Genomic DNA, 23,203 nt, shown 5'->3' on the forward strand with positions numbered 1-23,203 from the left:
AGCTTATTAACTGTGGGAAGAAATATTAAAAATACTTTCAAGCAGTATAGAAGTAGGACATCATTAACACAAAGCTAGATAATACCATTTATATCCTAGCGAGAAGAATAAGCACAAGAAACAGCAGTACTGCTTAGAACTCATACAACACAACATGTTGTTTTCACTTCTCTGAAGAAAGCAATGATGTTGACTTACAGAAAAATTGACCAGAAATTTGACAGACTCTTTTTTTTTTTTTTTTTTTGAGTTTTACGAGACAGGGTTTCTCTGTATTGTTTTGGAGGCTATCGGTCCAGTCCGGCCTCGAACTCACAGAGATCCGCCTACTTCTGCCTCCTGAGTGCTGGGATTAAAGGTGTGCGCCACCACCGCCTGGTTCTTTTTTTCTTTTCTAAAGCATCTTTATCATTTAATATGAATGGAATTTCTGGTTTCGGGAAGAAATTTAGAATATCTGAAAACAAAACAAGTTTCTAAATGAAATATTAAAAATTTGGGAAGCAATCTACAAACATTGAGTGTTCCAATAAAAGTCAATCTGCTTGTTTTTAATTTAAATAAAAAATTTTTAAAAAAGAAGTCAATCTGCTTGTTTGCTACACTAACAGACATAGCTGCTGTTAGGAGCCCACTAACAGGGCCTGGAGGCCTCATACATTATGTAATCATCACACATCCACAAATACCCTATCTAGGATTACCTGTCACTACAGTGTTACTTTAAAGAAAAAGAAAAAGCATTGAGAAAAGGAGTAAAAACAGAAAAAAAAAAACCTTTAAAACAACTTTTAAAGAATAAAATATAACAGGGACAGAAGTGAATAATTTGTATGAAATTCTCAAAAAATTAAACATTTATCTAAAAAACGAAAGATGACTTTTAAATGTCAGCCTGTGTGTCTAGCCTGTGTCTGGCGCCTGTGTAGTTTTAAACAGTGCTGTGTTCAGACACTGCACAGGTACAAATTTAACACCTCCAGAAAGAGCTCCTGACCTTGGTTCAGTTCTCTGCACTTAAAAGAGGATTAGCCTGGAGCCATCATTGTCCAAACTGATGCTAATCACTTTCTTCTGATTAAAAGGGCACCTAAGGCCATTCGAAGCTCCAGCTAAGTCAGCAGCAACCTCGATCTCCCAGGAAAGCCCGAGAAATACCCATGATCCTGACCGTGGCTCTGGGACCCATCTCTGTGTCCACAGTGTCACAGTCCTGACTGTGACTGTGGGATGCATCTCTACATTCAGTATCACAGTCCCGACTGTGGGACACATCTCTGTTCACAGTGTAGCTAATGCATTTTATCAAGGTTACTTTTCACACAAAGGAAAAGATTTTAAAAGGAAGGAAGAGAATCTGACTACTGTTTAGAATCTGAACCATCCCTGCAGTTTCACACCCTTGACACACAGCAAGCACCACACTAAGATCTAAATCTTTCTTCTGAGACCTCTTGCAGAGCATCTGTGGCCAGCACAGCAGTGCTCACCAGGTTCTCTCTCTACAGCCTGTGTTCCCCTTGCCTGGGGAATCCGAGTCTTAAACACACACACACACACACACACACACACACACACACACACACACACACACACACACACACACACAAATCAATTCACTTCTGAGCATTTTAGCCAAAAACGCTTTTAATTTTGATCCTAAACTGTTAGTGTCTCTTGATTATGGGGAAAAGAAATCATAAAGGGTAAAATGCTTAATGCAGTCATTTAGGATGTGACTTACTTAGATATGTGGTTACCAACTCCAGAAAGTTAAAGGAACACTTGATCTGTGGTAAGGAACTATTTGCAGCTTTTGGAGTCAGGTCTCACAGCACATAGCCCAGGCTGACTGCCATCACTCTGGGGTGCTGCTTTTGGAGATGTGTCCCACCTCACCCATCTCACAGCTTACACCTTTCAGTCATGGAGAAAACATCTGAAGGGCTATGGGGCAGAGAACACACAAAAATAATCTACCTAGTCGAGAGTGGTAGCACATGCCTTTAATCCCAGCATTTGGGAGTCAGAGGCAGGTGGATCTCTGTGAGTTTGAGGCCAGCTTGGTCTACAGAGTGAGTGCCATGATAGGCTCCAAAACTACAAAGAGAAACCCTGTCTTGAAAAACCAAAAAAAAAAATCTACCTATAAACTCAGCATGATGCAAAGTATACTATTCCACATAATGAAAATAATATAGGCTTGATTGAAAAATAATGGCTAAAGGGTTAGCATGTATGTAACTTATTCTGTAGTTGTGTTGCCATAAAATTGTATTTAAGTTACATCTGGGAAAGTCTAAGTGCCCACAAGGTAACTGACTAGAAGCAGCTCTTGTTGACTCTGTATAAAGCAGAGCTGATGGCAACCTTTCTTTGTGGCTCTCCATCATTTCACATGGCGTTTATTATTGCTGTTGTTGTTTCTTCAAGATGGGGCTTCTCTGTGTAGCTCTTGCTGTCCTGGCACTAGCTCTGTAGACCAGGATGGCCTTGAACTCACAAAGATCGGCCTGCCTCTGCCTCTCAAATGCAGGGACTAAAGGTGTGTGCCACCATGCCTGGTAGTCATTTGTTTCTTCCAGAATATAGCACTACAGTCTTATAAGGAAGTCAACTGTTTTGTTACCTAATCTATAGCAAGTAAGAACACTGCAAATTGATCAACTCTTCTCCAGCTGTTCTAACAGAATGATCATTTTTATTTTTCAGTGCTGGTAATTAAAGCAAGGGATTTGTGCACAGCAGACTAACATTCTACTGAGCTGTCCCCACCTAGCCCCAAAGAATGATGAATTCTAGCAATACTCCATCAATGTCTCTAACAGACAAGTCACCTAATTGGAGTTATTTTTATTTTCTATATATCTATAACTTCACTGTCTGTGTATGTGTGAGTGAACACTGTTGTGAGTATGAATGTGGCTGCTCATGTGAGGATGTCAGAGAACAACCCAGGTCACCCTGATCCCTGCCTTCCACCCTGATCTGATGCGGGGCCTGTTTCCCTGCTGTATACACCAGGCTGGCTGTCTGTCTCCCCATCACTTCCCTACAAGAGCACTGGGATAACAAACACTCTTGTTATGGCGCCCCGCTTTTGTACGCATCCTTATTCTCACATGGCAAGCATATTTACCACTGACCCAACCCTCCTCAGCCTTACCTAACGTATTCTAATAGAAGACACTATGATTATATTCTTATTTTGTTGTTTTGTATTTTAATTATTATTGTATGGAATATTCTTTTTTGCTAATACCTTTAAAATGAAATAGTGAAGTGTAGTAATAAAAAGGAGGAGACCTCGTTTTCTTATCTTTGGAAAACAAACAAAAACAGCTACCTCAAAAGGTTACCACTCCCAGTCTGGTCCCACTCTCTCTATAGTACTTAGCAAAATGAAACTCAGAAGCTGTTCAGTAACTGTGATGCTGTTGTTCTGAGGGTTAGTGTTGACTACAACAAATGCCGAAATCTTACACAGGAGTCCAACGTAACAGTCAGAGAGGACAGCGTACAAATTTAACACAAAGGCATGGCTCTGGCCTACTGAGTCAATATAATATTTTCACCTGTGGTCCTAATTAACCATCAAAACTAGATACATGGAGAGAACAATGGATGATGTGCTCCACTGAGTATCACCACAGAGGTTACCCACCTGTGCAGCTCTTCTGTTTTCTCTTCAGTTGGACCTACGATTAGTAAACAATGGCGAAGGACAGCTGCCATGACACGGAACTGATGAGAGTCACTCTGTGGTAAATAAAGAGGAGAGGAAGAGTTGGGGGCTGAAAGCCTTAACAAAGGAGTCTGGCACAATAACACATCACAGTTCCCCAAATGCTCCTTTGCCATAGAGGGAGATGGCAAGATATTCCAAAACTTCCAAAGCAATAAGCAAATCATTGCTATTCCACATGAATTAATAGCCACAACCACCTGCAGAAATGGCTAATGCCAGTAGGTGTTGGCCTAGCTACTGTTTTATCTTTTTGAAAACTCAATTCACTTAAGAATTTTTCATTTCCAGATAGTCTGGATTCTTTTGTTCACTGTAGCATACTATTCCAGTTCACAGACCTTACAAAAGTTCAGCAAATGTAAGCTATACTGAGACAGTTCTTTTATAACTGGCTGACCATTTTTAACGACTGTTTCACCTCTTAGCATTCAAGAATAATGAGCACAACAAAGGATCTTGCTACGTAGCACAGACTGGTCTCTATCCTGTGACACTCTGCGCCCCAGCTGCTGAGCTTGCAATATGTCTATACCACCATGGATGACCACCTTTTTAATCTCTCAGGTCCACACAGTACCACAAATGGTCAGAACTGTATCCCCTTACTTTCCAAATACTTACTCATTATCAGCGAATTAAAGACAAAGAGCTAGAGAGAAGGAAACCGACAACAAGAAATAAAACCAAATTCTGAATAATTGTTTTAGCTCTGCAACCTCTGTATCTACAATGAGGTCTTGGGTCATTATAATTTCTTTTTCTTTTGGTGTATATGTGTGCAATGTACATGCATATGTGCTGTGTGTCTACATGTGTACACATTTGTGTGCAGAAGCCAGTGGCTGATTTCAGATGTCTTCCTTTATTACTCTATTGCATTTAGTGAGGCAGTTTCTCAATGAATCTCAACTCACTTATTTGCTAGTCTAGTGAGCCAGCCTTCTCCACAGAGCAAGCTCCACCACTGGGGCACAAAGACGACAGGCAGGCTGCCACACCCACCTGGATCTTATGCAGAGCAGAAATCTGATCCTCATGCCTGAACAGCAAGCACTTTATCTGACAAACCATCTCCCTGGCACAATTACAATGTATTCAACCACTTGCATCAAGGTTCTATATCTCTCTGGGGTTTTGTTTGCTTTTTGAGACAGGGTTTCTCTATAGCTTTGGAGCCAGTCCTGGAACTTGTACTATAGATCAGGCTGGCCTCGAACTCAGAGATCCACCTGCCTCTGCCCCCCAAATGCTGAGATAAAAGGCATGTGCCACCACTGCCTGGCATATGTTTTTGTTTTTTTAACACAATGAAGAGGACACAGCAAAGTAGAGATAATTATAACAGCCTGGATATGCTACGGTCAGTCTCTATCCATGTTGGTCTTTCCCCAATCTGCAACTGCAAACACCACTTTTTACCCCATTGCCTTCTTTTAATAAGCAATAATTTCAAAAGGTCCTTAGTATATAGTTAACTTCACCTAAAGTGAAATATGTGTGCATTTATTAAACATATATAATTTATTAAACACATATAATTCAGTCTTTCTAAGACTCTTCCCACAGACTCTAACAAACATAGGACACACTTTCATTATTCATAATATGGCTGAAAATACTTTAGACAGCACATCACATACAGATCTGAGACAGAGAAAGGCCTCAGTCATAAAAGGAGACAGTGTCACACTTGGAGTCCAGCAGCCACCTATCTGCCTGTGATCTTCAGTCCCTGCCCACACACTTGCACAGACATGGGGTCCTGCCAGGACTCAAGAAATGGTCTCATAATAGTTCTTTAAAACCCTGACTATGAGGTGAAGGGGGGAGGGGAGGGGGGAGGACGTGAAATATGACTGCCAGTGATGAAACAAGTGGCAAGGAAGCAAGGAGCTGGCAAAGTAAGAGCTCTTAAAACGGGCCAGTGGGAAGCAAGGAACGCAGCTGTCCAGTTGCCACCCACCCCAATGCTTGAGTGAAAATTCTCCCTAAAGTACGTGAGGCAATGAAACCTATGTCAAACTAATCTATTACTTAACCACTGGTAAGAGTATCTCTTATGAGAGATTATATGTTAAATGCATCACCTATATTTAATATTCATTAAATATACATTAATAGATATTTATACCAGGTGGTGGTTACACGCCTTTAATCACAGCTTTCTGGAGGCAGAGGCAGGTGGATCTCTGCAAGTTTGAAGTCAGATGTCTTCAAAGCAGGTTCCAGGACAGCCAGGACTGTTATGCAGAGAAGCCCTGTCTTGAAGAAAAATTCTCTTGCTTGGCTATGAAACTGGGTAGCACCCTGGGCTCTGCCTGAGCCACTGAGCGCCATCTCCAGACCTTGCTTTATTGTGACAGGTCTCACCACGTAAACCAGGCTGTCCTTGAACTCATGCCACTGTATTGCTCCTGCTCACTGCTAGAGATTCCAGGGGTGCAGTACACCACACAGCTGTGTTTCCTTTTAAGCCAGACAGCCCTTTATTCTGGAGGTGACAAGCCTTGCTCATCATGGTCAGGACAAGCCTCTTAAAAATCTATCCATGCTGGTCTCTGCCCAAGGTGCAACTGCAAACAGCACTCTCTACCCCATTCTGTTCTCTTCATACCTCTTACTCCCAAACTGTACTTTCTGTCCGCAATGTCCCCTTTGCCTATATCTACTTAAGTCTGTATATCCCTGATCAGAGCAACTTCTGAACACGGCTGTCCTACCTCTATTTCCTGCTGTCAATTCCTTTTTTATCTCCAGGAAGCTCCCCACCCCCACCCCCACTTTTAGCAGATATGTTTTGTTTGGGGGGGTTAAAGATTTATTTATTTATTTATTTATATGAATGCTCTACCCTGCATGTATGCCTTTATAACAAAGGAGGACATCAGATCCCACTATAGATGGTTGTGAGCCACCATGTGGTTGCTGGTAATTGAACTCAGAACCTCTGCAAGAGCAGCCAGTACTCTGAACTGCTGAACCATCTCTCTAGCCTAGGAAGCTCCTTCTTTGGGCAAGTGATCTGTATCACTGTGTCCTGTTAAAGTTTCTTTTGTGGAATAATTTGCAATGTCACATATTTAACTAAACTTTCACATACTTCATTTGCTCCACTAATTATCTTCATGAAGACAAAAGGCACATGTGTAAACAGGTGTACAATAAATGCTAATCCAAGTGGTCAGGCCTGACATACAGAGAGAAAACTGTCCAAATTCTAAGTGTATAGCTGAACAACTTTTCACAAAACGAGCAGCTGGTAAATGCCAGCATTAAGAACCTCAGAACTCTCCTAGCCTGCAGATAGCATGCTCCAGAGCTCGAACCTCCAATATCCCATTTGTGAGTTTTGTTAATACTGAACGTTGTATGGCTGGACTCCCAGTTCTCTCTGGTTGAGTCTGACCCACGCTGTATGTAGTTGGAGTGGCTCTAAGTGCTGAGCTGACCCACCATCATCTGTCACAGCAAGAGTGTGTGAGCCGGAGGGACTCTCTGAACAGTCTGACATCATGCTGATTCTGTCCATAGAAGACTTCCATTCCAGTGGAGATGTCTGGGGCCTTCCCAGCAGACAAGAAAACACTGGGGACGGTGCAGGAGCACCACTGGGGCTGGGCAGATGGTGAGTGGATAAAGTGAGCACCAGGTTCTGCAAGAGACCCTGCCTCAGACAAATAAGGCAGGAAGTGACTGAATGAGGCAGCTGACACACACATGCCTCCACACACATGCAAGCCCACACATGCGAACCCACATACATACATGCACATACATTTTTTTCAAAACAACACTGCTATCAAGAATGCACTGAATATATCACACCACAATGTACCAATCTACCCTCTCTCAATGGACACCTTATTCTCCTTTCAGTTTATATCTCAACAAATACTTTTTAGAGGCATGCTATTATCAACTTTTATCCAACAAAGAGAGTGAGTGGGGCCAGAGAGATGGCTCAGCAGGTAAAAAAATGTTTGTCATGCAAACCTGATAATCTAGGTTTTATTCCTAAGCTAAGGTAGATGGAGAAGCAATTCTACGAAGTTGTCCTCTGACCTGTTATATGTATGGTATAATGTGTGCAACACCCCCATCACATACACACACACACACACACACATACACACACACACACAGATAAATTTTAAAAATAAAATTTACTGCTGGGTGTCATAGTACACATCTTAAATCCCAGCACTTGGGAGGTAAAGGCAGGAGAATAGTCTGGCTACACAGTGAGTTTCAGGCCAGCTAGGGCTACACAATGAGATCCTGTCGCAAAAAAAAAAAAAAATAAAATAAAATAAGTTTAGGGGCTTAAGAGATGGATCAGTGGTTCAAAGTACTTAATGCTCTTGCAGAGGAACCAGGTTCAGTGGCCAGCACTAACGCTGGGTCACTTACAGCCACTGGAACTCCAGTTTCAGGGGATCAGATGCTTGCTGGCCTCTGAGAGTACCTGCATGGATGTGGTGTGTATCAATTCACACAAGCACACACATACATGTGTAAATTTTTTAAAAATTCTTTAGGAAAAAGGCTATTATGAACACAATTTCCTACTGTTAGTTACTGTTGCATAAATTTCAGCTCTCTGATCTTCAGTGTTCTCCTATGTCCAGCAGAGCTAACATTCATACTTCACAGACACCAGGTGTAAATGCAACTTCTCTTTGTAAAACATTAGCTAAACAGTACACACAAGTCTTATTTTCTGGCTTTATGACTCAGGTTTGCTGTCTTTAGGGCATCAGTATTTTCATCTCTCCTCTGTAATAATACTACATCCCAAGGAAGGGAAGAACGAAAGTCCCCTAGAACAAAGACAAGGGAGGAGGGAGAGACAAGCAGGCTGAAGTGGTGACAGGGTCACAGAGATTAGACACAGCAAACTCTTTGAGAGCTCTTCACACAGTTGTCACTCCTTAATTAGAGGCCACTATTTCCTAGTACTTTTCACTCTCATGCAAACTGTAAAAGACCCCACCTTATTTACAAAAAAGTATTTGTCTCGTACATTTTATCCACAGGCTGTCTTAGCTAGCCCATGCCTGAGAAAAAGCCCACAGACCTGGACTACATGGCATTGGTTCTGCTACGCATGGTTGAAGTGTTTCTTCATTTTCAAGTACACAGCATATAGAAAAATAGCAAATCCCATAACAAACAGTGTATGATGGCTTGAAAAGTCCCTCTCACACCCACACTGAAATCTGATTTGAGTGGTAATGAATATGGGTGACAAGGTCCCTAAGAAATGTTTAAGATCAGTGGGCGGTGGTGGCGCATGCCTTTAATCCCAGCACTCAGGAGGCAGAGGCAGGTGGATCTCTGAGTTGGAGGCCAGCCTGGTTTACAGAGTGAGTTCCACAACAGCCAGGGATACACAGAGAAACCCTGTCTCGGAAAAACACAAGAAAGAAAGAAAAAGAGGGAGTCTTTGAGGTCATGGGAGCTCTGCACCAATGAACAGGCGACTGCTGTCCCCAGAGGTGTGCACTCAATACTGCCCGAGGAACTCTGGGTCCCTCACACAGCCACATGCTCTGTTACAAAGGCTATTCTCTACTACCTCATGATTCAATATAGGGGACCTCTTCAGATGTAACCCCTTCATTTGGAATTCTAGAAAAAAAACTAAAGCTCTGTTACAGACACGGAGTGCACATGAGACATGAGTGTGCATGGAGACACAACTGTGCATTCACCTGTGTCTGCACCTTTCTCTGTGGAGTATGACAGCTGCATTCACCTGTGTCTGCACCTTTCTCTGTGGAGTATGACAGCTGCGTGTGTCTGCACCTTTCTCTGTGGAGTATGACAGCTGCATTCACCTGTGTCTGTGCATTTCTCTGTGGAGTATGACAGCTGCGTGTGTCTGCACCTTTCTCTGTGGAGTATGACAGCTGCATTCACCTGTGTCTGTGCATTTCTCTGTGGAGTATGACAACTGCATTCACCTGTGTCTGTGCATTTCTCTGTGGAGTATGACAACTGCATTCACCTGTGTCTGTGCATTTCTCTGTGGAGTATGACAGCTGCATTCACCTGTGTCTGTGCATTTCTCTGTGGAGTATGACAGCTGCATTCACCTGTGTCTGCACCTTTCTCTGGGGAGTATGACAGCTGCATTCACCTGTGTCTGTGCATTTCTCTGTGGAGTATGACAGCTGCATTCACCTGTGTCTGTGCATTTCTCTGTGGAGTATGACAGCTGCATTCACCTGTGTCTGTGCATTTCTCTGTGGAGTATGACAGCTGCGTGTGTCTGCACCTTTCTCTGTGGAGTATGACAGCTGCATTCACCTGTGTCTGCACCTTTCTCTGTGGAGTATGACAACTGCATTCACCTGTGTCTGTGCATTTCTCTGTGGAGTATGACAGCTGCATTCACCTGTGTCTGTGCATTTCTCTGTGGAGTATGACAACTGCATTCACCTGTGTCTGCACCTTTCTCTGTGGAGTATGACAGCTGCATTCACCTGTGTCTGCACCTTTCTCTGTGGAGTATGACAGCTGCATTCACCTGTGTCTGTGCATTTCTCTGTGGAGTATGACAGCTGCATTCACCTGTGTCTGTGCATTTCTCTGTGGAGTATGACAACTGCATTCACCTGTGTCTGCACCTTTCTCTGTGGAGTATGACAGCTGCATTCACCTGTGTCTGCACCTTTCTCTGTGGAGTATGACAGCTGCATTCACCTGTGTCTGTGCATTTCTCTGTGGAGTATGACAGCTGCATTCACCTGTGTCTGCACCTTTCTCTGTGGAGTATGACAACTGCATTCACCTGTGTCTGCACCTTTCTCTGTGGAGTATGACAGCTGCATTCACCTGTGTCTGTGCATTTCTCTGTGGAGTATGACAGCTGCATTCACCTGTGTCTGCACCTTTCTCTGTGGAGTATGACAACTGCATTCACCTGTGTCTGTGCATTTCTCTGTGGAGTATGACAACTGCATTCACCTGTGTCTGCACCTTTCTCTGTGGAGTATGACAGCTGCATTCACCTGTGTCTGCACCTTTCTCTGTGGAGTATGACAGCTGCATTCACCTGTGTCTGTGCATTTCTCTGTGGAGTATGACAGCTGCATTCACCTGTGTCTGCACCTTTCTCTGTGGAGTATGACAACTGCATTCACCTGTGTCTGTGCATTTCTCTGTGGAGTATGACAACTGCATTCACCTGTGTCTGCGCATTTCTCTGTGGAGTATGACAGCTGCATTCACCTGTGTCTGCACCTTTCTCTGTGGAGTATGACAGCTGCATTCACCTGTGTCTGTGCATTTCTCTGTGGAGTATGACAGCTGCATTCACCTGTGTCTGCACCTTTCTCTGTGGAGTATGACAGCTGCATTCACCTGTGTCTGTGCATTTCTCTGTGGAGTATGACAGCTGCATTCACCTGTGTCTGTGCATTTCTCTGTGGAGTATGACAACTGCATTCACCTGTGTCTGCACCTTTCTCTGTGGAGTATGACAGCTGCATTCACCTGTGTCTGTGCATTTCTCTGTGGAGTATGACAGCTGCATTCACCTGTGTCTGCACCTTTCTCTGTGGAGTATGACAGCTGCATTCACCTGTGTCTGTGCATTTCTCTGTGGAGTATGACAGCTGCATTCACCTGTGTCTGCACCTTTCTCTGTGGAGTATGACAGCTGCATTCACCTGTGTCTGTGCATTTCTCTGTGGAGCATGACAGCTGCATTCACCTGTGTCTGCACCTTTCTCTGTGGAGTATGACAGCTGCATTCACCTGTGTCTGTGCATTTCTCTGTGGAGTATGACAGCTGCATTCACCTGTGTCTGCACCTTTCTCTGTGGAGTATGACAGCTGCATTCACCTGTGTCTGTGCATTTCTCTGTGGAGTATGACAGCTGCATTCACCTGTGTCTGCACCTTTCTCTGTGGAGTATGACAACTGCATTCACCTGTGTCTGTGCATTTCTCTGTGGAGTATGACAACTGCATTCACCTGTGTCTGCGCATTTCTCTGTGGAGTATGACAGCTGCATTCACCTGTGTCTGCACCTTTCTCTGTGGAGTATGACAGCTGCATTCACCTGTGTCTGTGCATTTCTCTGTGGAGTATGACAGCTGCATTCACCTGTGTCTGCACCTTTCTCTGTGGAGTATGACAGCTGCATTCACCTGTGTCTGTGCATTTCTCTGTGGAGTATGACAGCTGCATTCACCTGTGTCTGTGCATTTCTCTGTGGAGTATGACAACTGCATTCACCTGTGTCTGCACCTTTCTCTGTGGAGTATGACAGCTGCATTCACCTGTGTCTGTGCATTTCTCTGTGGAGTATGACAGCTGCATTCACCTGTGTCTGCACCTTTCTCTGTGGAGTATGACAGCTGCATTCACCTGTGTCTGTGCATTTCTCTGTGGAGTATGACAGCTGCATTCACCTGTGTCTGCACCTTTCTCTGTGGAGTATGACAGCTGCATTCACCTGTGTCTGTGCATTTCTCTGTGGAGCATGACAGCTGCATTCACCTGTGTCTGCACCTTTCTCTGTGGAGTATGACAGCTGCATTCACCTGTGTCTGCACCTTTCTCTGTGGAGTATGACAACTGCATTCACCTGTGTCTGTGCATTTCTCTGTGGAGTATGACAGCTGCATTCACCTGTGTCTGTGCATTTCTCTGTGGAGTATGACAACTGCATTCACCTGTGTCTGTGCATTTCTCTGTGGAGTATGACAGCTGCATTCACCTGTGTCTGTGCATTTCTCTGTGGAGTATGACAGCTGCATTCACCTGTGTCTGCACCTTTCTCTGTGGAGTATGACAGCTGCATTCACCTGTGTCTGTGCATTTCTCTGTGGAGTATGACAACTGCATTCACCTGTGTCTGTGCATTTCTCTGTGGAGTATGACAGCTGCATTCACCTGTGTCTGTGCATTTCTCTGTGGAGTATGACAGCTGCATTCACCTGTGTCTGCGCATTTCTCTGTGGAGTATGACAGCTGCATTCACCTGTGTCTGCACCTTTCTCTGTGGAGTATGACAGCTGCATTCACCTGTGTCTGTGTACCTTTCTCTATTAGGTTGTTAGAGCCTTAGAGCATGCTATGCTTCCCCTTGCATTTGTGCCTTGTTGAGGACCTGGCACAAACCAGTACAAAATAAGCCATTGTTGGAAAGCTTCAAAAATTAAACACTGCATAGCCTGGAGATACACATATATTTTTCCTTAACTGTTAGTATAACAACAGGCATAAAAATCTTTAGTCAGAACCAAGCAGTGGTGGCGCACATCTTTAATCCCAGCACTCAGGGAGGAAGAAGCAGCGGATCTCTGTGAGTTTGAGGCCAGCCTGGTCAAAGCTACACAGAGAAACCTGATTCAAAAAAAAAACAAAAACAAAAAAATCCTTAGTCAGATGTCTAGGGTTTAAGGGTTTAAAAGAATGTAGATGGACTCACTCAGACAATACATATTTTTAAAAAATTCTTTAACTTTTGAAATCCTTTGGCCCATCAATTTCAGGAATGGAGATTTGACAAGAAAATTCATTATATTCATGTTTAAATGAGAAAGCATGTTTGTTAAAAGTTGTACAAATAGACTTTGAGTGCCCATCCCATAATGAGGGATGCTCTCTCAGCCTGGACTCTTGGGGGAGGGCCTAGGCACTGCCCTGGATGACAGTCTCTGGAGATCCACCATGGTCACCCTACTTGGGAATCAGAGTGGAGATTGGGTCAGGGACTGGGGGGCCTGGTTGGGAGGATGGGAGGGAGACGGAGCTGGGATTGACATGTGAAACAAGCTTGTTTCTAACTTAAATACAAATAAATAAATAAATAAATAAATAAATGAAAGAAAGAAAGAAAGAAAGAAAGAAAGAAAAAGAAGGAAGGAAGAAAAGAAAAGAAAGAAAGGCTGGCACCTAGAGAGCACTCTTATGCTATATCACTTCAAAAGGTAGCATATGGAGAATCTTATAAGAAAGCTCATTTTATCTGACAGAGGTTGGTTGATTTATTTCAGATAGGTAATGTTCAACACAAGGATGTCCGATATTTTTTAAAGTATTAGACCCCAAGAAGCCAATATTTCTGATATTAATGCATTTGATTTATGACACTTGTAAGGATCATGTAAGTGCATAAAATGATTTTGCAAGCATGAAAAAAGTTGATAAATATAAATACTTCTATCTTTATATTTATACTCATCAGTATTATTATACTCACATGTGTTTTAAACTCACAAGTACTCTTTCCTAAGAGTCATCATCTTGGGTATTTCTGACTGAGAAAGTAGCCATCAAGTTTGACTTGGCTGCAGAACCTTTTAATCTCCAAACAAAACCTTAGTCACATCACAAGTTTAGAGAGACAACAGCAATATCTACTTTTCCCAAAGGTTTTAATATTTTAAAGACTCCTTTTTTCGTTTTAAATTTCTCTTTTCAATCCCACAGAAACAGCTAACCTGAACAAGGGGCAGCTCATGGACCCCAGACTGATAGCTGGGAAACCAGTATAGGACCGACCTAAACCCCCTGAACATGGGTGTCAGTTAGGAGGCCTGGGTAATCTATGGAGCCTCTGGTAGTGGATCAGTATTTATCCCTAGTATATAAATGGACTTTGGGAGCTCATTTCATATAGAGGGGATACTCTCTCAGCCTGACACACGGGGGAGGGTCTAGGCCCTGCTCCAAATGATATGACAGACTTTGAAGATCCCCCATGGAAGGCCTCACCGTCCCTGAGCAGCAGAAAGGAGATGGAAGAGGGGGTTGGCTGAGGGGTAGGGGAGGAGGGGAGGGAGAGGGAACTGAGATTGACATGTAAAACAAGCTTGTTTCTAATTTAAATTAAAAAAGAATAAAAAAATAAAATTTATCTTTTCAGTGTAGAGATGAGGAGCCTAGGAGACTACTCAGAGGCTACTCCTAGGGACCTCTCTGCCAGGAGAACACATTTGGAAAGATTTCTTCTTAAAAACGATTTATTCTGGCAAGTCTAAGGCTCAAATGTGGAGCTCACAAATGCTAAGAAGCATTCTTGAGTCACACCCTCAGCCTGAAGACCACTGTCCTTCAAGAGCAGTGTGGGAAGAGACGCAGATGCTTCTTCCTAGTCACATGTGTGATGGAGCGTGACCTCGGAGTGTGCCAAGCTCACAGGTGGTCTGCACTCTTGTCCCTTATGTGCCTTTTTCTTATCAGCCTATGCATCTGCATCGCTTCCCTAAGACAAAAATAGTATTTACTTTAAAAGTGGATTCTTCAGTAGCTTTTTCATATTGCTTTTTTTCTTGTTGTTTGGTATTTAAAGCATTAACCATTCCACTGGCTCACTCAACTGAAGTAAATGTCTTTGGTCTGATGGAAAAACAGAAGACACTGGATTCCAGGGAAGTGGCTCTACCACCCCGTCTCTCTGCACTGGAGCTGAGTTGTGAGGCCCCAGAAGAAGGCACTCTGTGCCTTTCAGTTCTGTGTCTTGTAAGTGTCTCCATCCTGGCACTTCCCTCATCTAACACTAAACACAACTATTTGCTGACTTAGTGCTTGTTTCTACCTACCAAACCAAAGTTTCATGAAGGCAAAGACAATGCTTAAATTTGCCAGTGCATTCTACAAAGCCTGGGACAATGTCTAGCAATTGTTTATAAACATGTGTTGAGCGACTATGGAATACTGAGCCACATTAAGACATTCTTTTCTAAATAGGTTGTCAAAGATCCTATTTTCAGTACTGTTTATATTTCTGAAGACTTCAGTGCTGGCCTAGTGTCACATTCATGACACATACTTCATAAAAGCTGCATTAACTGTCCCATAGCTCACGCAGATAAGCCTATTCTAGGACCACTGACCCTTTTTGGGGAAAGCCTGTTTCAGAGAACAAGTTTTCTGGAACACAGAACGAGGCTCTGCTTCGCCACCATTTCTAGCTCCCCAGTCCCACAGTCACTCAGCTGAAACACTATCAAAAGCTCATCCCAATGCGCATGCCCACCCTGCCCCACAAACACTGCGCAGCAGCCACTAAGGTCGGCGCCATCTTGTTAGGCATCCACACAGTGTAGTAGCAATGGCTAACCAACAGTCTCAGAGGCACTTTTACAACTAAATGGAGACCTTAAACACCAAAACAAACAGGGTAAGAAAAATAACCACAGAAGGCACCATATAAGCGAGACACAACATTTTAAATACTTCCAAATATTTGGTTTCAAAGGATAAATGGAGCATGTGGGCTTTGCACATCTTTGCCTGCCAAGTCTCAGTAAAGCTGACTGCACTGCAGTCATCTGAAACAGCTGTTAGCACTGAGCTTCAAATATTTGGTTTCAAAATACAGACCTATTTGCGCTGTACAACTAGATGTCTGTGCTCCCACTATAGCTGTACTGAGATAATCCTTCTCCAGTAGGCTGCTGGCAAAAACATGGGTGAGAATTATTTCAAATAGACAGGGCAAAATGATAACCTCAAAGGCATGAGCTGAACTGCCCTGGTTTTAAAGTTAGTGAAAAAGAAAATGTGAAATGCTAGGATTCTTGCTGGATGGTAACGTCCCCTTCACTGTGGGCTTCTGCAAGCTGAATTTCATGTTTGGCACACTTTCCTTGTGGGAACTCAAATATAAACTATCAAGTCCACCTCACTTGGGGCTGTTGGAAGCTCCAGGCCACAGAGAAGGCTCTTAGTCTAGAAATAAGTGAGTGGTTTAAAACAACATCGTCCCCTGTGTGGTGTGATTAGCCTGTTTCCAAGGGCTGTATGTATTCATAAATATCTGGCTGGTCTTAGACCTCTTAAGGCTTCACAGAAGTACAAAGCAACACCTCAGAAACTGTAATGACAAATGTCTGTCTCTTCTCAACAGACATCAGTTTTGGTTAGCCAAGTTCAACTGACTGGGTTTATCTTAACTTTTAAGATGGCAGTCAGTACAAGTACCTATCATTAGCCTACCATTTCTCTCCAGTCTGTCACTCAAACCACGTTCTTGAAGGGCACTCAAAAAAATAAATGATTATACAATTCACAATACTCTCCCCACCATCCTACAAAATGGTAGGTAGTCCTTCTTTACCCTACTCTTATTTTATATTATTTATGTATATGGGTGTTTCGCTTGCATGTGTATCTGCACCACGTGCATGCCTGAAGGCCAGAAGAGAGCATCAGATCCCTCGGAACTGGAGTTACAGATGATGTGAGCCACCATGTGGGTGCTGGAGACAGAGCCGGGTCCTCTGCAAGAGCAGCCAATGTTCTTAACTGCTGAGCTCTCTCCAGCCCTTGAAAGAATACAACTTAAAAATACCTTGTAGTTTAGAGAACTAACTAATGAAGGAACTGGGATGTTTCCTATTTCCCAACTTAGCATTCCTCTTTTGGGGGTAGCAACCCAGTTACTTAATTCCAGGAAGATGTGTGTGTTCTCCCCAACCTTACCTCTTTATGCACCTTCCAACTGTCTACCGTCACATTGAAGAGAGCTTTGAGGGCCTCAATGGCACAGTCTGTCTCCTGAGGTGAAAGAGGAGGTCCATTATGGTCTATGGCCGATTCGTACTCATCGGTCCACTTGATGCTAAAGGCACTTTCCAAGATCTGGGTTAGCAGCGGTAGTCCCTGGAGCTCATAGCGCAGTTGTGACCTGATGTCAGTGTGCAAAAGTGACAAGAGGAAGAGCAGGCGCAAGTCAAAGCACTTGATGTCATTGATAAATTTTCGGTCCTTGCACTTTCTCAGGAGGTTACAGAGCTTTGCTGCGAGATTCAGTTCCAGGCTGAGCTGCTGGGCCATCTGACTGTTGAACACAATGTTACACAGACACTTTAACGATTCTACAATAACCGGGAACTCTGACACCTTCTCCAAAGAATCATCCGACTCGTGCAACTTGGCTAGTCTCAGCAGTATTTGCATATTTTCCTTAGTTGTTACAGGAACTAAAATCTTTTTGTCTCTGGAGAGAATGCGGAGTACTTCCAGGCAGGACACTTGACATGTTGTTGGGACATCCTTTACAAGGACTTTAAATATACCTTCACAGAGTTTCTGAAAAACAATAGCAAGGATACAAAAATAATTATTTGGCTGAAATTATTTCAAACAGAATGTTTTCTACCAGTGTAGGCTAAAGATCTGGCTATAAAAGGGTTTTAATTTTACATAAATCACAAAAGCATCACATCCTTCACATCTACAGACATGGAAATTGAGGGCAGAGGGTGAGGGGCTTGCACTGGGCACGGGTCAGTGGCGCAGGAAGAGCTGGAGGGTGCAGTCACTGCCTTCTTGGTCCACTGTTTTTTTCTCTTAAAACCACATATTTTATCTTAAATCACTAGAATAAAGTATCTTCCATAAGCTTTAATAGTAACAGGGCTTTAAGATGCACAGTATCGGAGCAAAGGGGAATCAGGGCTAAAGCTGGAGACCTGATCCACAGCTGAGTGTGGGTGCCCATGGAGGCAAGAGGAGGATAGTTACAGGCAGGTGTGAGCCCCCGCACGTGAGTGCTGGGACCAAACCCGGGTCCTCTGGAAGAGCAGCAAGTGCTCCTGACAGCTGAGGTCTCTCTCCAGCCCCTACCTTATGTTTCTAAAGTATCTGTACTGCCAAATTTAGTGACACTGCCTCAAAATTCCATGTTAGTTTTCTTCTTAAACCGCATGTCTACCTCTCTCAAACTTAATCTCATATATAGGCCAAGCAACTGTTATCATTCTATTAAGATGTTTCTATATTCCATTTTTTAAAAATAACAGGCACGGTCAATAAGATTTTTATATTTTTTAAATTTTATTTTATGTGCATTAGTGTTTTGCCATAGGTTTCGGGTCCCTTGGAACTGAAGTTACAGACAAGTTGTGAGCTGCTCTGTGGGTGCTGAGAATTCAACCTCTAGAAGAGCAGTCAGTGCTCTTAACTGCTAAGCCATCTCTCTAGCCCCAACAAGATTTTGAAAATAAAGGTTCTATTAGCCTATCATTAGACTTTAACTTTTCAAAAAGAAGCTACCTGGGGTCAAACATGATTTTGCCAAGACTCCCAGGTCATGTGCCATTTCCTGATACACACTATTCACACAACTAATAGAAATACTAATTCTAATGTAAATGCCTTCTAAATTAAAGGAGCTTTACGTGACATGGTGAAAAAAACATCCTGTACCCATGTCAACTCTACCTGCCTCACCTGGTACAATGCTTTCTTTTAAAGTCTTAACAACACTGCTAAGGCAGTCTTTTAAATGGGTGTTGTCTAGAGTTACAGTAAGTATGGCAGTCATTAAAATTATATAGGGCAGAGAAATTATTCCATTTCAGATCTGTCAAATCGAAAACAAACATACACATTGTGCATGCTATTTTTCACATGGTACGATCCTGGAGTAAAAACAAACTATCTTTACCACCACACAATTTTTTTTCAAGAAAGAAATGATCTATCTTTCTGCATAAGAAACCTAGAATACAGGACTAGAGAGATGGTTCAGCCATTAAGAGCACTGGCTGCTCTTCCAGAGGCCCAGTAACCACATGAAGGTTTAAAACAATCAGTAACTCATTTCCAGGGATACATCACTGTCTTCTGGCCTCCAAGGGTATTGCATGCACATGGTACAGGCATCCACACCAACAAAACACTCATACACATAATAAAAAGAATAAGAAAATAACTATGAAATTAATAAATATAAAACGTAACATGTGTATATGGTATAGTACACAGACATCTTTACCTTCTAACCCCAAAACAAAACAAAAGCAACAAAAATCTACACAGGCCCTTTCTTCTTCAGACACAAAAAGGAAGACAGCATGAAGGGGAACTAGAATAGCCCAGGCTACAAAACGACAAAGGACTGGGAAACTGAAGCCTATGAAGAAAGGTCAAGAAGTCAGAGCTGCCTACAGAGTTCATACTTTACATCTAAAGGCTCCCACAGGTCACCCAGCATCTAAAGACATGCGTTTCTGTTCTCCAGCAGCTGCCAACCCTTCCTTCTCCCGACCATGTCACTTCTCGTGACCAACACACCTCATATAATGACCCTTAGACAGTTTTCTACTGTTTTTTGAAAAGTAATACTGGAAAGGTAGTTAGCTCTGTGATACAAGTGCTTGTAATGCAAGCCATGAGGGTCAGGGCTTGGAACCCTAGACTCTACATGCATGCTGGGTGGGCGTGGCAGCCTGCCTGGATTCCAGGGGCAGGAGGCAGAAACGGATTGCTGGACCAACCTGGTTATCTGAACTAGTTGTAGTGGTGAGCTCTGGATTCAAATGAGAGACCCTGCCTCAATAATAAGATGAAAAGTGACTAAGAAGCCACCTGACATCAATTTTGGGCACACACACACCCAACTTGCACACAAGTATAATCCATATATGCCAAATGTACGCACAAGCATGCACATCACAAACACATGAAAAAGAACATATAAAAGTAAGCAAGCAGTATTTAAAAGATATACTTACTATTTTACTGAACGTAGTAATTCTACTCAAAGGATTTTAGAAGAAAACAACTGTGTACCGCATTTGGATCAGTCAGGAAAACGGGATGCTTATGTTTAAACCAAGCCAAGGGGCTGAAGAGGCAGCCTTCTCTGTGACTCTGCCTGACTCCACGAACTACTTACAGACTTCAATAGCCCTCTAGTGTTTTTCTTTCATTCCGCATGCCAGTATTTATCAAGTTTGTGGTGGTGTTGGGGATTGAACCTAGGGCTTTGTGAATGGCACGTAAGTGCTCTATCACTGAGTCAAAGATGGGTACTCTTCAAATTTATTTTACACTTAAAATACATTGTATGTCTACAGTCAAAGTATAAGACCAGGAACAGAAACACTCTGAGAGGCACAGAATAGTTAACACAGACTGACACACTTTAGGTGTTAGGAGGTTAACTAACATTCATTCTCAAATGCATGCAGAAATGCAGACAAATGGAGCATAGAACAGTAAGCAGAGCTGAAGGCCCATGGCACAAATACAATAACTTCTTTAGTGGCCTTGGCTGTTGATGTGTAAGCAGAGCAGGGGTAGGAATAAGTATCGTTGTTGGATCAAAAGTCTTTTCTTAAATGTTAGAGACCATTCATGTGTGAGGCACATTAGTTGTCTAAGGTTGACTCTGGGCTTGAAACCTGTTCATGTTACCAAAGACCCTACAACCAGAATAAGATGGTGTAACTGGGAACAGGAGCTGTATTCCAATCTTGCCTCTTGTACTCACTCCTGGTATGAGCTTGGTAAGTTATTCTTTTCTTTGGACATTACACTTATCTTTAATATCATACATACACAGCACTTAGGACAATGCCTGGCATGTCATAAACATTTAGCACAGGTTTCTAGTATGCACACTCACAGGACAAAAAAATCATCAAGTCTTCAGTTTTGCATTTAAGACCCTCTGATCTGTCTTTACAATTTTTGAAACATTTATTTGTGTGTGTGTGTGTGTGTGCGCGCGCGTGCGCGTGTGCATGCACACAGGCAGAGGTCATAGGACAAGTCTGGGAGGTGTTTTTTTCCTTCCAACATGTGAACATGTTAAGTGTTGGGGAACAAGCGCCTTTACCTGCACAGCATTCTGACTGGCCTAGTCCGTCTTTTGAGTTTTCTCAAAGGCACAAAGGTACCTTCTGAGACTGACGTTCTTGATAAATTGTCTCACATTTAGCCCCTCTATGTACATCAATCTTACTGTTTATAGTTTAGGCATTTTCTAAACTAAGTTTAAATTTCACTTTAAGTTTTCCATAACCACTGTAACCCCAAACATTCTTCCTTCCCAAGGAATATCCAGCCACAATTTTTAGTTATCATCCTGTGTTTAGTATATCTGTCCCATTTTTCCTATGGTTTGCCTGGCTGTCTGGCAGCACAAGGACTTGCTTTTATAAAAGAAGAAAATGTACTGTAATGCTGTTTCAATCAAGAAGACCTGCCTTAATATTTGACTTTTGCCATTATGAGGTTACTTTAGGGGGCTGGTTGTATAATTAGACATATTATGTTCTGAGCTTCAGTTTCCCACTTGTCTAATGGGAATAATTTCCCAAGTATGTCATATAAGCAATGCCATTGAAACAGACATAAAAACAGTCCTTCATGGTGACTTTCATTGTTTTATCTTCCTGTAACTGTTACCAGAGCGAGTGGAGCACAAGAAACATCCACAAAACAAATGGAAGTTCCCAGGCTGCAAACATTAGCATCTTCCTGACATCATTTTAACACTTCTTTCAAATAGGGAAAGGCCACTTCTATCTTGTGAAAAAGGTTTCCACATAGGAGACTTTTCCAGAAGGGCTTAGATTATGCCAATGCACATGTTATTTAAAATATAAATTTAAAGAAAAACACCTATCTTTTTAAGAAGAACAAGAAATTGAGCAGGGGTATGGATCAGGAGGAATTAGGTGAAGAAATGAGTGTGACCAAATACATTGTATGAATGTATAAACTCTTCAAAACTATAATAATAAAAACAATCCTCACAACCATACTATGTTCTATATGCCACACAAAGGGTTTTACCCTGAGTCAAGTTATTTGAGTTTTAATAACATGCATATTATTTTAACAAACAATTATAATCATGTATACCTAATTTTGTTTCCAAACATTTAAAAAAACACCTCATTTTCCCAGTTGCCACAGGGTCCTTATATAAATGCAATTTTTAAAAAGATTTAATTTTACTTCATGTTTAAAAGTATCTTGCCTACATATATGTATGTGTACCACATACATGCTGGGTACCCTCAGGGGCAGAAAAGAGCATTAGATACCCTAGGAATGGAGTTACAGACACTCACTAGGAACTGAACTTAGGTCCTCTAGAAGAGCAGCACTTTTGATTGCTGAGCCATTTCTCCAGGCCTTCACAAATGTAACTTATATGAACACACTGAATGCAATTCCTGATGTCGCTGCAACTTTAACACGAAATGCAGTCGATTCTAGGATGTGTCTTCTAAAACTATTTTAAAAGCAAATTTCAAGTTTTAAACATAAAAAAAACACCTTTGTTTAAAAACAAGACATCACGGTCTACATGTGATTCCAAAATAGGCTTTCAGAAAACACCTCTGAAACCATGTCGGTTGGGTAATTGCCCATTCATAGCCTGTTACTAGACCATAGAGAGATGAAGATAGAAACTGAAACAGATATAAAAATTGAGTGTTTGAGCAGAGGGGTGGTGGCGTACACCTTTAACACCAGCACTCGGGAGGCAGAGGTAGGCAGATCTCTGTGAGTTTGAGACCAGCCTGATCTACAGAGCAAGTTCTAGGACAGGTTCCAAAGCTACACAGGGAAACCCTGTCTCAAAAACCAAACAAACAAACAAAAACAAAAGTTGAGAGTGCTCAACTAAGCAATCTTCACAGTAGGTTAATGTTGCTGGGACAACTAAGAATATGGTTATTAAT

At 42.4% G+C, this 23,203-nt stretch overlaps 1 protein-coding gene across 8 annotated transcripts in view; it reads right to left on the reverse strand.

Moving 5' to 3' along the window:
* The window catches only part of Ric8b (RIC8 guanine nucleotide exchange factor B), a 97,550-nt gene that overhangs the window by 50,138 nt on the left and 24,209 nt on the right, over positions 1-23,203 (reverse strand). For all 8 annotated transcript variants that reach the window (XR_001197311.3, XR_002385772.2, XR_002385774.2 and 5 more), the window contains 2 exons: positions 17,196-17,804; positions 3,665-3,759 (listed from right to left, as the gene is read on the reverse strand). Coding sequence is in view for 4 of the 8 variants with exons in the window: in XM_021235106.2 (XP_021090765.1) it covers positions 3,665-3,759; positions 17,196-17,804 (704 nt within the window). In the remaining 4 variants the exon portion in view is untranslated. The remainder of the gene's footprint in view (positions 1-3,664; positions 3,760-17,195; positions 17,805-23,203) is intronic.

Source organism: Mesocricetus auratus, unplaced genomic scaffold (genome assembly GCF_017639785.1).
Source record: "Mesocricetus auratus isolate SY011 unplaced genomic scaffold, BCM_Maur_2.0 Super-Scaffold_100011, whole genome shotgun sequence".
Lineage (NCBI taxonomy): Eukaryota > Metazoa > Chordata > Mammalia > Rodentia > Cricetidae > Mesocricetus > Mesocricetus auratus.